General features: G+C 34.7%; 1 protein-coding gene across 1 annotated transcript in view; it reads right to left on the bottom strand.

Moving 5' to 3' along the window:
* adcyap1r1a (adenylate cyclase activating polypeptide 1a (pituitary) receptor type I) overlaps nt 1-16,114 on the bottom strand; it is a 47,899-nt gene extending 31,785 nt beyond the window's left edge. The window contains exons 1-3 of the mRNA XM_067362350.1: nt 16,014-16,114; nt 13,657-13,760; nt 8,657-8,762 (exon numbers count right to left, since the gene is read on the bottom strand). Coding sequence (XP_067218451.1) covers nt 8,657-8,762; nt 13,657-13,752 — 202 coding nt within the window. The 5' untranslated portion in view covers nt 13,753-13,760; nt 16,014-16,114. The remainder of the gene's footprint in view (nt 1-8,656; nt 8,763-13,656; nt 13,761-16,013) is intronic.
* Nucleotides 16,115-16,736: the final 622 nt, after the last annotated feature.

The raw sequence follows: 16,736 nt of genomic DNA, 5'->3' as shown, positions 1-16,736 counted from the left end.
ACAGGATGGAATGAAGTCAGAGTTACTTCAGCCAAGAGTCTGATTTAGTAAACGCTGTACATTTAGTTTGATTAGGATCTCTAGAGCGACATTCAGTTTCTCCCTAGAAAGCCTATCTGTTCTTTCTATATGCGAGAGAATATGCTATATGTTCTTTCTCACAGATCTCAAATCAGTCTGGACACAAAGCCAATTACATGCCAAACGAGAGCTCTTTAAACCAGTGGGAGAGAGCAAGAGAGAAATGGAAGAATAGCAAACTAACCAGACACAGATAAAAGTGTTCATATTGATACGGAATATTGACTCTCTGAATCATTTCTACTGAAAACTCTCTAAAGCGAACAGCTTTATATGAACTCATCTACTCAGATCAGAGACTGACTCACTGCTTTAAAGGTCAATGCTAGATCGTAATCAGATTTATTGGTGAGATTTTGCCGATTGGACTCAAAGACTAATTAAAGTGTGACGTCATTGATGAGTCATGAGCCCAAAGGGCATACGGCTGGTTTAGCATAAACATCATTAGAGCTTCAATCACATTTCATAAAGGACAACACAAATATAAGCTGTTAGAAAATGAATACATTTACTATGCTTACTACTGTTGAAAAATAGCATGCAAAGGAGCATTCAGTAAATGTTAACTAAAATCCAAACTATTGAAAATAGTGAAATAATTGAAATACAGCTGAAATAAAATAAAATATGGCCCGGATTCACAGGCAGGGCTTAGCCTAAGCCAGGATTAGATCTTAGTTCAATTAGGATATTTAAGTGGCTTTTATAAACGTACATTAGAAAAATAAATAAATAAATAAACATTACTGTTGTGCACCTTGAGTCAAAACAGTGGCACTGATATATTTTAAGATAAGTCAGTATAAGTTGCTTTCAGTTAAAACAGCTCAAGTATGCATTTTAGTCTAGGACTAGCTTAAGCCTTGTCTGTGAAACCGGGGGTATATGTATTAGATGAAAAACTTAAACTTAAAAAAAGTTTAAAAGTAAAAAAAAAAAAAGTAAAAATTGGAAATTATGCCTTTGCAACTAAAACGAATAAGTTGAAGTACTTTTTTCCACTCAATTGTCATAATAACAAGATATTATGTTGTTAAAACAACATATTTCCTCATAATAACAATGTAATGTCATAAAAACAACATATTTTCTTTTAATAACGAGATGTTATGTCGCTAAAACGACATATTTTTTATGTGACATGTAAGAAATATGTCTTTATGTGATCTATAATAGAGAATTTATATAGCCTGGATCAGTGCCTTTAGCACACTTTCGCATCTGAAAAACTGAAGCAAATATATCAGGGGAAAAAAAGTGTTTGTAATATTTATTTTATACTTATATTTTTCATTCTTGTTTTGTATTGAATAACATTAAATTTAAATTATTTGTTGTGGAAATATAAAATAATTGTTTATAATGTACATGTAGTTACTGGTATTTTACATTATTTTTGAATGTAATATAATAAAATGCGACTGATATACCAATGTGATTTATCTGGGGGGTTTTCTCTCTCTCAAAAACATAATTCTGACCCGGTGCATGCAACATAATCAGGTGCAACTTTTTTCCTTAATATGTCGTTTGTTATTACGAGAAAAGATGTCGTTTTTATGACATAACAATTTTTTCAAGAAAAGATGTTGTTTTAATGAAATAACACTTTGTTATTATGACATAATTGAGTGGAAAAAATAATATGTAGGTTACAGCGATGCTCCACCGTATAAAATAATTAATACTTAAACTGACATAAAAACAAATCTAAGCTATAAAAAAATATTTTAAACAACCAAAACTAATGAAAATGACAAAAACACAGAATTCCTAAAACTAAAGCGACAACTGAAAATTTAAAAATAAAAGCCGATTCAAAATATTAATAAATACTATAACAGTATTATAAAACTATAACAGCATATGAATAAAATTAAAATAACAATGTTATATTTTGACAAAATGTTTTTTTTGCCATTTTCAACCCAGTTTTGTGTAAAATGACTGGTAGCAGTGTTATTACTGACATGAACTAAGAACAAGCAATATATTTTTACAGCATTTATTACCTGTTAGTTAATTCAGATATAACTTTTGATTTAAGTATGTTTTAGTAATAAATGTTGAGATTAAAATGAACTAAGATGAATAAATGCTGCAGAAGTATTGTTAATTGTTAAGTTCATGTTAACTAATGCAGTAACTAATGTTAACAAATTGTGAAGTGTTACTGTCGAAATAAAATATAAGTTTTGGTATATTTTATTTCAAGTAAAAATATATTTTTTTATAGTTTTAGTTTCAGTTATAATAATAACCCTGTTTGTCAGCCCAATCAAATAATGAATCAAATAGAAAATCAGAAAAAAATATATAGTAGATACTGCTTGCTTGTATATTTCACCAACCATCTGCATTGAGCAGTTTTGAGATTTGCATTCCATACTCCTTTGAGGATAGACCCTTTTTGTTTTATGAAAAAGTCCCAAAATGTAAACAACTTAATAAGTTGTCACAGAATAAGAATGTGTGAACAACTCATTTTTGACAAATTTTCAGATAGAACCTTAGAATTCCAAGGTGACGATTTGTCAATAGACAGCAAATTTGATGATGTTGTCTTGTTTATGCTCACGGTCCGAATGACACTAGTATCGCTCTCGCTCACTGTCTCTTTTGTTTTCTCTCTCTGTCGCATTTTCTCTCACACACACTTGATTTTTCTGTCTACATCTGTCAATCTCCTTCTCTTCCCCCTCTTGCAAACGTGGCTGTTTTATTTCCGGCTGAACGATTTTCTGTCTGCGCAGCGATGAGCCCGCTGTGCTTTAAGGAACAGGAGAGGACGAGGATCAATGAAGCAGATGTAAACAGGCTGCACACAGAGGTCATTCCTCCAAAATACTCCGGACCATTTCAGAAACACATGGCCCCTAAAAGTATTCGGTCACTAAAGTCACACGTAAACATGTCACTGTATTATATGCACAAACTATCAAACCAAAGGAGCATTTACTGTAAAGAAAGATTACATAAGCAGCACACATTTCAAACTAAATATTTTTCTCAAAAGATGTTTGTTAGGTCGTGTCAACTGATCAAATGCATTTAAAGGTGTAACTTGTACTCAGATTGACCTTGAGTCACTAAAACCATGTCAGTCAGCGATAAGTGATGAGTATTTTGCAGTTACAACATTATTCTTCACCAGTAAGAGATTTAACAAGGTCTTCAATTACTGCAGTTTTAATGGTTTTCACATATCTTGAAACTGACTCCTAATTCTCTGCTGGTAAGCATGTTGCTCTTCGTTGCGGTTGAGGGTACTATTGTCGACTAATTAGCTTAACCGCCTCCAGAGGATGCTGATTGGATGGCTAAAATTTGCCAAGAATTTAATGGGGTTGAAATGAGACTGAAAAAGGAGATGTGTCTGAACACACAAACATTCTGCCCTCTAATACATCAAATTTGTTAAAATTACTAGTTTATTTTGCACTCCACAGTACTTTTTCAATTTAAAACTGTTGGAAAAAACTTTAATAAGCCCTTTTAAGCTGCATTATAAAGGTATTCATAATGTATGTTATAATATCTTACCAAAGGTAATTGTCACCAAAGTTAAAATGCATTATGATATTTGCAGATTCCTTGTTGCATCTGAAATTTGTTGTTTGTAACGTGTTTAAAAAGGGGTGGTTGGTTATGATTTCACTTTTTTAACTTTAGAAAGTGTGTAATGTTGCTGTTTGAGCATAAACAACATCTGCAAGGTTACGACGCTCAAAGTTCAATGCAAAGGGAGATATTTTCTTTTACAGAAATTGCTTTTTAAGGACTACAACAAACGGCTGGTAGGGACTTCACAAACGAGGGTCAATTCAACGCTGGATTTGCACAAAAAATTAACATGACGGCACATGCTAGTGGATGAGTTGAATCAACTCCACAGCAACATAAAAGTATCCACTAACCATTCAGAAACGTCCAGTTTCATTCTAAAAGTTGTAACTTCTTCCTGAGTCTCTCCATCAGTGTCCACTCCGGTTTGAACAATGTAAGGCTGAACACCGTTACTGACAATCCTCATTTTGGCTGCGTGAGATTCTCCAGCTTTGTTGTTGTTGAGCAACCGAAAAGCAAGCTGATAAAGCTCCGCCCTCTTTTGGAAAGTGGGCTGGGAGCAGCGGCTTATTTGCATTTAAAGGGACACACACAAAAACTGTGTGTTTTTGCTCACACATAAACGGGGGCAAATTTGACAAGCTCTAATAAATGATATTGTGGGGGATTTTGAGCTGAAACTTCACAGACACATTCTGGGGTCATCAGAGACTTATATTACATATTGTAAACTTAGCATTATAGGTCCCCTTTAATGCATTATACTTTCTAAAGGTGTCTTTAATGAATAGATAAGTGTTATAATGTATTATAACTGTGGTTACAATTATTCATGAGATCATATAATGCATTATTATAAGGTGCATTACAAGGCATAAAATACTTCTATAATGCATTATAAAGGCTTTAAGTAAAGCGATTGCCATTTTTGTACATCTGAAAAAAATCTAAAGAGAAACATCCAGAACCAACAGACTCAAACAGATTGCCTTTTGAAATAAACTCTTATTTACTGTTGATGTCTGAACAGAAAAGCTGTAATGCAACTTAACCAGCGCGTGATGGTTGTTGAATAACATGCAGGTTTTTGCACTGAAATTCCACATACAAAACTTTTTCTGTTTAGTTTTTATAGCAACTCCAGCTGTTTTACACCTTATAATCTCTTATTTTCTGCTCCAAACAGTCCAAACTATCTGGAGTGTCCTTGAGGCTGTAAATATATGAGTCAGAGTCAAAGTGCTTTCTCTCTATCTTCCTCTTCCTCTCTCAGCCCATTAATCCCCATCTTGCTGTATGAGTCCTCCAGCTCTCACAAAAATAACTTCTCTTCTCTATAATTGCTGACAGGTGTCACAGCCCTGCTTCCTGTTTACCACAATACCTGAATACCTCTATAGGGATGGATGACACATTTAGTGCACGGTGAGCAATTTGAACGTTCTAGTTACAGTAACTTGGTGAGGAAGAGATGGAGAATCATGACTATTTCATTTTAAAGAAGGACTGATAGCAAGAAGGAGCTATGAAGAATAGAATGCTACATGCTATGCTGCACTGTAACTGTTCCCAATCATTTTCTTGGATCAAATTGTTCATTTCAATTAATACATTTTTTCAAAAAATGACTACCTCACATGGTCCCTGACATCCCCGCCTGAAATATTACAGGCTCTTCAACAGTCCATTAAAGCCATATATATGAAAAAAATTAGTTTAAGTTTTTCTAATGAGATTTATTAATAAATGTGTTTTTTGTCATTCCATGTGCCCCAGTTTAGCTTGTTAAAATACAAAGTGACTTAATATAATTTACAGTTACGGTTCAAAAGTTTGGGGTCAGTCATTTTTAAAAGAAATTAATATTATTATTAAAGGTCCCATCGAACGTCTTTTTAAAAGATGTAATATAAGTCTAAGGTGTCCCCTGAATGTGTCTGTGAAGTTTCAGCTCAAAATACCCCATAGATTTTTTTAAATAATTTTTTTAACTCCCTATTTTGAGGCATAATTAGAAATGCGCCGATTCAGGCTGTGGCCCCTTTAATTGCTCGCACTCTCCATCTCCTTTAACCACATTTAACAGTACATTAGCAACATGCTAACAGAACATTTAGAAAGACAATTTACAAATATCACTAAAAATATCATGTTATCATGGATCATGTCAGTTATTATCGCTCCATCTGCCATTTTTCGCTGTTGTTCTTGCTTGCTTACCTAGTCTGATGATTCAGCTGTGCACAGATCCAAACGTTAATACTGGCTGCCCTTGTGTAATGCCTCGATCATGTGCTGGCATATGTAAATATTGGGGGTGTACATATTAATGATCCCGACTGTTACGTAACAGTCAGTGTTATGTTGAGATTCGCCTGTTCTTCGGAGGTCTTTTAAACAAATGAGATTTATATAAGGAGGAGGAAACAATGGAGTTTGAGACTCACTGTATGTCATTTCCATGTAATGAACTCTTGTTATTCAACTATGCCAAGATAAATTCAATTTTCAATTCGATGGCACCATTAAGTAAATAATATTGACAGTAAATAATTTACATTGTTACAAAATATTTCTCTTTCAAATTCACTTCTGTCACTTTGAACTTTTTATTCATCAAAGATTCCTGAAAAAAAATTATTTCACTATTTCCAGAAATACAATATGAAAATTCAGCCTTGAATCACAGGGATAAATTACATTTTTATAGAAATACTGTTTATTAAAATAGAAAACATTATTTTAAATTGTAATAATATTTCACAATATTGCTGTTTTTTCTGTATGTTTAATCAAATAAGTGCAGTCTTGGTGAGCATAAGAGACTTCTTTTAAGAACAAAATACTGATTTCAGTAACGGTGTTCAGACTTACATTGTTCAAACCGGAGTCGACACTGATGGAGAGACTCAGGAAGAAGTTACAACTTTTAGAATGAAACTGGACATTTCTGAATGGTTAGTGGATAAATTTATGTAGTTGTTGTGGAGTTGATTCAACTCTTCCACTAGCATTTGCCGTCATGTTAATCTTTTGTGCAAATCCAGCGTTGAATTAACTCTCGTTTGTGAAGCAGTCCGGCGTAAAATGACGGCATGAAAACAACACTCTACTACAACAACTCTTCCTCTTCTCTAAAGCAGCCCAACATGACCTCACCCCCTTTGTTGTGTGTTTTTGGGGGCGGGGTTTATGTAAATTTTGGAGTTTGCAATGTCACCAACCCGGGAAGGAGCTCGTTGTAGTCCCTACCATACGTTTGTTGTACTCCTTTCTGTAAAAGAAAATATCTCCCTTTGCATTGAACTTTGAGCATGATAACTTTGCAGATGTTGTTTATGGTCAAACAGCAACATTACACACTAACTAAAGTTAAAAAAGTGAAATGATAATCAAGGACCCCTTTAATAAAGATCTGACAGATGAACTTGCAGCTCTTATGGTGTTGAAAGTGATAAGACGTTTCAGTTGGCTTCTTGGATATTACTTTTTTCACTGCTGGATCTAAAACCCTCATATCTCAGCCGATGTAAGTTAATGAAACCACACATAAAAACCTCCAACACACGGTAGACACGCGTTTGTTCAGCGGTTCATTAGCACTGTATGATGTGACAGACAACTATTTATCAGTCCCGTTCCATTCTCACAGCACGTGTTTTCGGAGAATGCAGTTGTGAGTCCTGAAAATGTACGGGTGTGAGTTCAGTAGACCCTTTTCACATTTCCGGTTTTCTCAGAAGTCATAATAGTCGGGTAAAATTCTATAGTGGTGAATGAGAGAATACATTAAAGGTGCCATCGAATGAAAAATTGAATTTACCTTGGCATAGTTGAATAACAAGACTTCAGTACATGGAAATGACATACAGTGAGTCTCAAACTCCATTGTTTCCTCCTTCTTATATAAATCTCATTTGTTTAAAAGACCTCCGAAGAACAGGTGAATCTCAACATAACACCGACTGTTACGTAACAGTCGGGATCATTAATATGCACGCCCCCAATATTTGCATATGCCAGCTCATGTTCAAGGCATTAGACAAGGGCAGCCAGTATTAACGTCTGGATCTGTGCACAGCTGAATCATCAGACTAGGTAAGCAAGCAAGAACAACAGCGAAAAATGGCAGATGGAGCGATAATAACTGACATGATCCATGATATCATGATATTTTTAGTGATATTTGTAAATTGTCTTTCTAAATGTTTCATTAGCATGTTGCTAATGTACTGTTAAATGTGGTTAAAGTTACCATTGTTTCTTACTGTATTCATGGAGACAAGAGCCGTCGTTATTTTCATTTTTAAACACTTGCAGTCTATATAATTCATAAACACAACTTCATTCTTTATAAATCTCTCCAACAGTGTAGCATTAGCCGTTAGCCATGGAGCACAGCCTCAAACTCATTCAGAATCAATGTAAACATCCAAATAAACACTGTACTCACATGATCCAATGCATGCATGCAGTATGCATGATGAACATTTGTTAAAGATCCATTTGAAGCTTATATTAGCTGTGTGAACTTTGTAAATGCACTGTATAATAGTCGAAAGCTCGAGGGGCGGGGAGCGAGAGGATTTAAAGGGGCTGCACACACTTAATCGGTGCATAGTTAATGATGCTTCAAAATAGGCAGTTAAAAAAATTAATTAAAAAAATCTATGGGGTATTTTGAGCTTAAACTTCACAGACACATTCAGGGGACACCTTAGACTTATATTACATCTTGTAAAAACTGGTTCTTGGGCACCTTTAAATATATTTTTTGTGTTTCCATTTGCTTAAATAGTAAAAACACCACAATAGTGTTTTCACAACATTCAAAGGAGGAATAAAAAAGGAGCGATTGATCACGGCAGTTAGAAGAGAGAAAGATGTCACTCCTGTAAATAACTGAACTGTGTGTGTACGTATCCATATTAAGGACAAAAATACAGGACTGACAACCGTATTCTGCTGCTGTGTGAACGTGACCATAGTCTTTGCTCTCTCTTACCAAACTTTTCATCATCTTTGGGGTCATGTAGCGCGATTCGCTCCAAGCATCTCTCCTCCTCACGTTTGATGACACAGTTGGAGATCTCTGAATGTATGGGCCACATCTGGAACAACAAACAGATAAAAAACATAAATAAACCAGAACAACATAGCAATAACAACAAACCGCAGCAGCGGAAAGGATGAATTCACGCTATAAAAAAAAAAAAAAAAAGCACACAAAAATGTTTCCACTAACAATGGGTCTGCATGTACAGTAAACAAGATGAAAAACGGACATGCAAAATCTGTGTGGGTACAGTCTATTTACCCCTCTGGGGTTAAATAAAAGAAAAACACAGACACAGACATTATCTTTTATAGAAGTTGTGTTCTGTCTCTGCCATATGGGTAGAATTCAATATCAATGTCTGTAAAAATCCAGCTAAAACTGATTATTTTAGGTGGATCAAGCTGGTTAGAGGTTGTCCCAGACCACTTAGAACCAGCACCAAGTCAGCTACTACGTTTCAAAAGCCAGTTTAAACTGGTATGACCTGGTTTGATATCACTGTCCAGTCCACATCTAACCAAATATCGATTTGTAACCAACAAGAAGACATAGAGTCTTATACAGAGAATTATAAAGCAAAATTGATGGGGGTCAATTTAAATCTATAATAAAGTTCCAAATCAATTGGTATACTCTCCATTGATCCTAATGGAAAGCACTTGAGAAGCCAACTGTTGCTATGGTTACCTCCTCTGCAACTGAGTGAAAATACACACTCTGAGTAACTTGTAATCTTGTGGTTAATGAAACATTGTTCTGTGAAAATCCTACAATTTCGAATGTAATATGAAGCTAGGGGTGGGCGATATGACCAAAATCTAATATCACGCTATGATTAATTTTATTTCACAATAACAATGATTTATCACAATATAGTTATTTCTGCTTTGAATGAGGTTTTTATTATATCAGAATCTTTGATACCGTTGAAATTTCATAATTCTCATCACCAATTTCAATATCGCTAAAAAACGAATACAGGCCAAAGTAAAAAAGAAAAAAGAAAAGCTATCAAGCTTACAGAAGACAAGTGATAAAATAAAAACAAAGCAACTAATTACAAGCAATAGAACAAAACTTCAATAGAACAAAGACACAAATCAAATAAACTGACCTGAAAAACTTCAGGCACTAAAAAAAAACTACATAAAATATTGAATAACATATTAAAAGTACAAAAACACACTGCATATCTTCACTGTGTAAATTAAACATACATTTATTCTTACTTAAGTTACAAAAGTGATTCAGTCATGAGCAGTGAGTGATTTTCTTGTTGTCTTTTATGTTTGATTACAGTATTTTTCGATTGCTAACACACTATAACTGATTCATTTGATACAATTTCCTAAACTATTTATTCATTTACTTGTTTCATACTCACTTGTTTTCAAACACATTCCAATTTTCTTAATGATTTCTGCAAAAATCTACACAAAAATGCCCTTATTTTACAGTAGTTTAACCATGTTCTCATACAGAAAACACAAACACATAGTATATTTAACTCAAATGTCACTATGTAAACTCAAATAGCACACATTTATCTATCAGTAAACATTCAGTTGCAAAAATGATGACACACCAATCAGAATCTCGGGATAATATAAACAGGAGCACAGGTGATTGTGCTTGAGAAATTGCATCCTAGAATAATCAACAGTTTTACTTACACAGTACACAGTAACACTACTTTATATGGGAGAAATTTCAGTAAACTGTAACACATGCATACCCTCAAATTTGTGATTGTCAAATTTATTTGTAGCCGTTTTATTTTTCATGTGCTCCAGAACTGAGAGATGACTGCCTATGGAAGATAGAGAAAGTCTTTTGTCAGAAGACCAAGAACCTATTATAGTATTGTATACTGTAATGAAATTTGGCTGAAGGTGCAGAAGATGGCAAATACTGTACTGTGTTGAATACACATTTCATATTTAGTTCTTTGGTTTTTGAACTTTTCTTCTTCTTGTAAGATCAACTTCTTTATCTCCTCTAAGATCACTTTAAAGTAGTGAAATGAAAATAATTTTTCCTAAAGCTTATTGTTGCATTTTACTCTATCTGCGTTCTTTCATTTATGTTGCATACTGTAATAGACACTGAGCTGCTAAATTATTCTTGAATAGCAAAAAGAGACTCGCAAATGCAAAGACAGGTATTTTGACACATAAGTGTGCGTATTTGACCGTCCAAGCCCAATAAGTTGTTTACACGCTGTATGAGCAGTGGCTTTATGTGCACGCTCAGAAACTGTCTCCCGGACAGGATATATATGAGTTCCTTGTTGTTGCTTATGAGTTGCTTATTGTGCTAAAACGGGTAAAAATCACCTTTTTTAACCACACTGCTTAAAAACACATGCAAACGATAAGCTTTCATGATGCCGCAGCACGACAAGGTCACATTAATTAATCTGCTATATGAGACAAAATCTCCAAAATCTCTACCAGTTGACAAATTTCTACCAGGTTATGTTTTCTACCGGTATTACCCACAACTATGAAGCATTAAATATTTTAGATATATACACTTTTTGTATAGGCCTATATTTTTGTCCTCCTCACCAACCATTAGTTTGGCCTTCATTGGGACATTTAAGCCTTAATTGGAGGGGTCAGGGTTCAGACCTCAAAATCTCCAATCTAAAAATATCTTGTCTGCTGTCTGTATTCCAACAACAACAAAAAAAAAATCTTCCCAGAAACAAAAATAATTCAATGAGTAATGGTTCAATTTTTGATGCTGCTGACCACACTGTGCCATCTGGATTCTGTAAATCTATGGCATTTATAGACTCAAACATTAGATTCTGATCAATTTTACTCAGTTTATCAATAAACACATGAATGTGAAATACTGTGCTTCTGCAGAAAATACACATGCACACTCAACAGTGGCCATACATACTCTTTGTCTTAGGACAAAGAAAAATCACATGAGATCTCAAATCTTCTTCTAGACATCAAGAATTCTGCTATAGTCTCCTGCTTCTCAGATGATTCTCTCGAGAAAAAGAACACAGTAATCTCACATTTCCAATTAGAGTTTCAGATAGCAATATCTCACGCATGGATTTGCCAGTTATCAAAGTGTGCAATCAGATCTCAATATGAACTCAAACATTTCTGTCTACATTCATTTTATAGCTCTGTGTTCTTACGTTAATAATTGTCTCATTGGTGTCTATAATTTTAGGAGAAACATCTGGGACAAAGTGAATATTTCAATCAAATTATACTTTGCAAGATATGAAAGAGCAACATCTGGGCAATCTTTTTTTTAATGGACGTTTACGTATTTTGCAATATTTCACAAATCAAAAAACCCCTCCATTTTCCATTATTCAAACATCCTTTTTCTCTTTATTTTGACTGAAAAAGACAATTACAGATGACATATCAAGATAAGATGCTCTTGTTATCTTACTGTAGGGAAATTACCAAGAACTAACAGAACATTTTATGTATTTCATATAACTGTAGCTGCAGGTATTTTTAAAACCACAAGATGTGTCTTTCTACTTTTTTTCTTTTTTAAATGTCAACCCCTCTGATGCATGGGGAAACTGGTGGTGGCACTAAAACAGAATTAGTTTTTTTTTTTTTTTTTTTTACATTTTCTGCATGCCCTTTCACAATTCTAGTGTGTTTTGCCAGTGTGTTTTACTATACTGTTTCTAAGGTGTCCTGAGTGGCTTTTAATGTGTTGCTTTGTGGTTGCCAGGGTTATTATCGTTAACTAAAATTATTTAAAAAAAAAAATGTTTGTTGTTAATCTGAATCAGTCTGAAATAAAATATAAGCATTACATTAAAAGTTAAACGAAAATTGTAAAAGTCGCTTTGGCAAGTGAAATAAATTTAACTTGAAGCACTAAAATGACTAAAAAATGAACTAGAAAATGAAAACAAATAAAGACTAAAACTGGACTAAAACTAAACCTAAAACTAATAAATATGACTAAAGCACACAGCAAAAAGACTAAAAAGTAAAACTGAAAATATAAAAATAAATGCTAATTCAAAATATTAATAAAACTATATTAGAATATAAATATACTAAAATAACGCTAGGACATTGGAAGCTGGTTTCTGGGGTTTTCTGGATGTTTGCATAAAGTCTCTATGATTTTCTGGTCTCTAAATAGGTGTAACTGGAGAAATCACAACACCCAATGTTTAATAACGAAGGTTACTTTAATTGAACTTTAAATGAGCAACTATAGTGATTCTTGAGGCTTGTTTCCACCATGAAATAAAAAATAAAAAAGATAATTGCAACTTTTTATCTCACAATTCTAACTTTTTTCTTGCAATTGCGAGTTTATATCAATTCTGACTTTTTTCACAGAATTGCATGATATAAAGTCAGAATTGCGAGTTCTAAAGTAAGAAATTGTGAGTTATAAACTTGCAATTGCATGTTGTGAGGAAAAAAAGAATTGTGAGTTTATATAACTCGCAATTGCATGTTAATAAAGTCAGAATTGCGAGATATGAACTCACAATTCTGGGGAAAAAAAAGTCAATTACGAGATATAAACGCAATCCAGAGAAAAAGTCAGAGTTGCGTAATATAATGTCAGAGTTGCGTGATATAAAGTCACAATTTCATGTTATAAAGTCAGAATTGCAAGATAAAAACTTGCAATTGCGAGAGAGTCAGAATTGCAACTTTAGAATGCAATTCTGACTTTGTATCACTCAATTCTGACTTTATAACTCGCAATTGTCAGTTTAAATCACGCAATTCTGAGAAATAAATTCAGAATTGTGAGATAAAAGTCGCAATTAACCTTTTTTATTTAGTGGCGGAAACAAGCTTCCATAGATGCTTGCCACATCAAACTTCACTAATCGTTCACATTTGTAAAATATAATGTGGATCTATGACAATACAGGCCCAAAGCACACACAAATATATGACCGTCTCTGCTCTTACCGGGCTGATGATGAGGAAGAGGACGAGGAAGGGCGCTCTTGCCATGTGTCTATGCATTCTGCTCACGATTGTTCCCAGAGATCTCAAGCACAGCATTATAAAGCCTAAAAGAGAAGGTACATTGTTTTAAAACACACACAGAGAGAGAGAGAGAGAGAGCTGCTTCAGTACTACTGGCCACATCATAACATACTGCACCAGAGTAGCTGATGTTCAGTCTGGACCTATAACAACAAAATCAACCCATCACTGAATCACCCCCACATTCTTTATTATATACAACCCCATCTCAAATAATCAAATCTCTGAAGTGCGCAGGAACTATGTGGAGGGAGGGGTTTACGGGAAATGTGTGTCGACCAGATTTACTGATCCACAGCGAATCTAAGGAGGTATAAAATCCCTTAAGATGAGACCTGGGCAAGGATGGTGAGCGGTCTCCGAGCCCCCGCTGTCTTACTCATCTTTATTAGTTCCCTCAAAAAAGGAATAAATGGATGAATCACAGCCAATAAAACACACTAAAACAGACACATAGACATTTTCTGTTGCAAGACCGACTACAGATTCAATTACATGCAACGGCAGAACTCCTATCTTGCAAGATCAGAAAAACAAGAATTCTATGACAGCAGCGACTTGAGAGGAAAAGCATCTGATTTCACAGTGTGAACCTCTAATGGTTTGTCCTGGTTGCATGTGAATGCTTTACATTGACCGAGCTCTCAAAATGTTGCATATTCACTCCTCTCTATGCTATTTTTGTAACCCTATGGGATGCAAACAGGCACTTCAAGGAAAGAAAGACAGTTGACTGTCAATCAAACAGAAGGTTTTTTATGGATGCAAAACACAGACTGAGACTCTGATAACCATCATAATGAGAAGCACAGGGCTGAACACGGCTCTGTTTCTGAATGGGCTCTGTGTCTTGAAGCAAAGGCAAAACAGCATCTGGCACTAATAACGGCCGTCGTTTAACATTGTATGTTCTTGTATATTTTTATAATGCTATTGCTATTGTGATCTACTGTATTGCTGTATCATATTAATGGTGAGGCATCTTTTCCACCACACAAAAAGAAACACAAAGAGAAAGGCATCACATTTTCAGCACTAAACCAACACAGTGTGCATCTAAAAAAAAACTGAAAGCACTTCATAACACCAAAACATCACAAGGTCAAAAGTGTGTAAGGATGCTGCTGAATAAAATAGAGGTCATTACTATATATGCACTTTTTTTGTTGTTGAAAATCTGATTCGTTCTGAGGCAATCATTTGAAGGGGAATATGCAGTGGTTAGATTTGTTTTGCATGGATGTGAAGGCAGCATTAATGTGTGCTGTGACTCACTGCATGCCTTCATATTCACTGCAGAAATCTGGATTGATTTACTGATGATGGTGTGAGGCGTTAGAGAGACAACAGACCTAATGCACGAGAGAATCCATCAGAATTTGGTTGAATATTGGCTTTACACAGGTGCTTTGCTGTAAATGACACTGGCAACATTTCGAGACACATGAGTTTGGTTCATGAGGTGCATTTGTTGTTTGCATCCCCAAAAGAAAAAAAAAAAAAAAAAAAAGCATAATGCTATTGAAAATGTTTATGACACACAGATATTTGCATTATTTTTATTTGCATTATTTTTTCCTCCCTAGTTGCCATTGTTAAGCCTCAAGATGTTTTACTTCTAAGTTTGGCTGTAGTTCTCATTATTCTTAATGATGGTTCTCATTAAATTCTCATTACTGAAATAGAGTGAATGAAATCATCCTGTCTGGACATCTTTTTATTTATTTATTTAGATCAGTAGGCTATAGCACAACAAATACAGCATCAATGTATTAATAACTTACTGTTTAAATAATTTATTCATATTTTCTGCATTACAGTCAATTGAAACGTGATGAATTGTCATTGTAATTTCGGTTTTATTTATTTATTTATTTTTAATTGCGGGGTGAAATGTTCTGGACAAGCTTGGTACAGTTTATGTGAGGGAAAAAACAGCCCATATTTGAGACAAAATGTTCTGGATGCATTAAAATGCATCATTTTGAAGTGATGATGTGGATGAATCGCTACATTATAACGCAGAGAAATCACCTTTAAATTACCCAACTGAACATCTATCAAGCAAAGCTCAATAATCTCTGCGGTCTCTGAATTTTCACTCATCGTATATTAATGATTAATGAATCCGTCTATAGAAAACACGCGTGAATCCAATGAGAAACACGTCGTTGACAATCGTATTATTGTGAACGGAGGTCGCCCACCTTCAATGTATCTCTGTAGCGCTAGACTGCGATCAATGACTGAAGAAACGTGAAGAAGCGCAAACTCACCATCACAGAATGGCACGCGATATAATCCTGCTTCTTCTTTATAACCTCTGCAAATGGACGGTTCGCTTCGTGCACCTGCGATTTCAACTTTGTCATCCGCGTCTTACATCGACAGACTGGAGTAATGAAGGTCTGTGGAGCAGTAGAGGAGCGTGAGAGTGAAGAGAGCTCGTGTGTGTGCTCGGTGATTCCCTCACAGTCTCTGCTGCTGCTGACAATCACCTGCACTGAGAAACACCAGCATCACTGAACATCACAGGACATAACTCACATTATTAAACCATCAGACGCTAATCATTATACAACATCACTGAGCCATCATTCACCAGCAGTCAACACTACACAATTTTTCACCATTTGGCAGTATGCATTCGATGCATTTTTATGGCTTTCTTTGTGTTGTGGATTTTTAATTTTGGTTTATAATCCAATAATCCTACCACTGACTATTCATAATTAATATTGCTTTCCGATACTGAACATCAATTATAGAAACAAACCATCACACACCATTATTCATCATTATCCAACATCACTGAACCATTGGTCACCAAGAGGGAACACTTCACAATTATTCACTAACCTGCATGATGCATTCAATGCATTTTCTTTTCTTTCTTTGTTTTGTGAGTTTCTAATCATTGTTTACAAACCACAATTTTGACAAAATCAAAATCACTAATATTGTTCTCAAACACTGAACATCATTTATGAACCATCACT

This window comes from Chanodichthys erythropterus, chromosome 16 (assembly GCF_024489055.1).
Source record: "Chanodichthys erythropterus isolate Z2021 chromosome 16, ASM2448905v1, whole genome shotgun sequence".
NCBI lineage: Eukaryota > Metazoa > Chordata > Actinopteri > Cypriniformes > Xenocyprididae > Chanodichthys > Chanodichthys erythropterus.
Note: the sequence above shows the minus strand (reverse complement) of the source record. Positions and strands in the feature narration are given on the sequence as shown.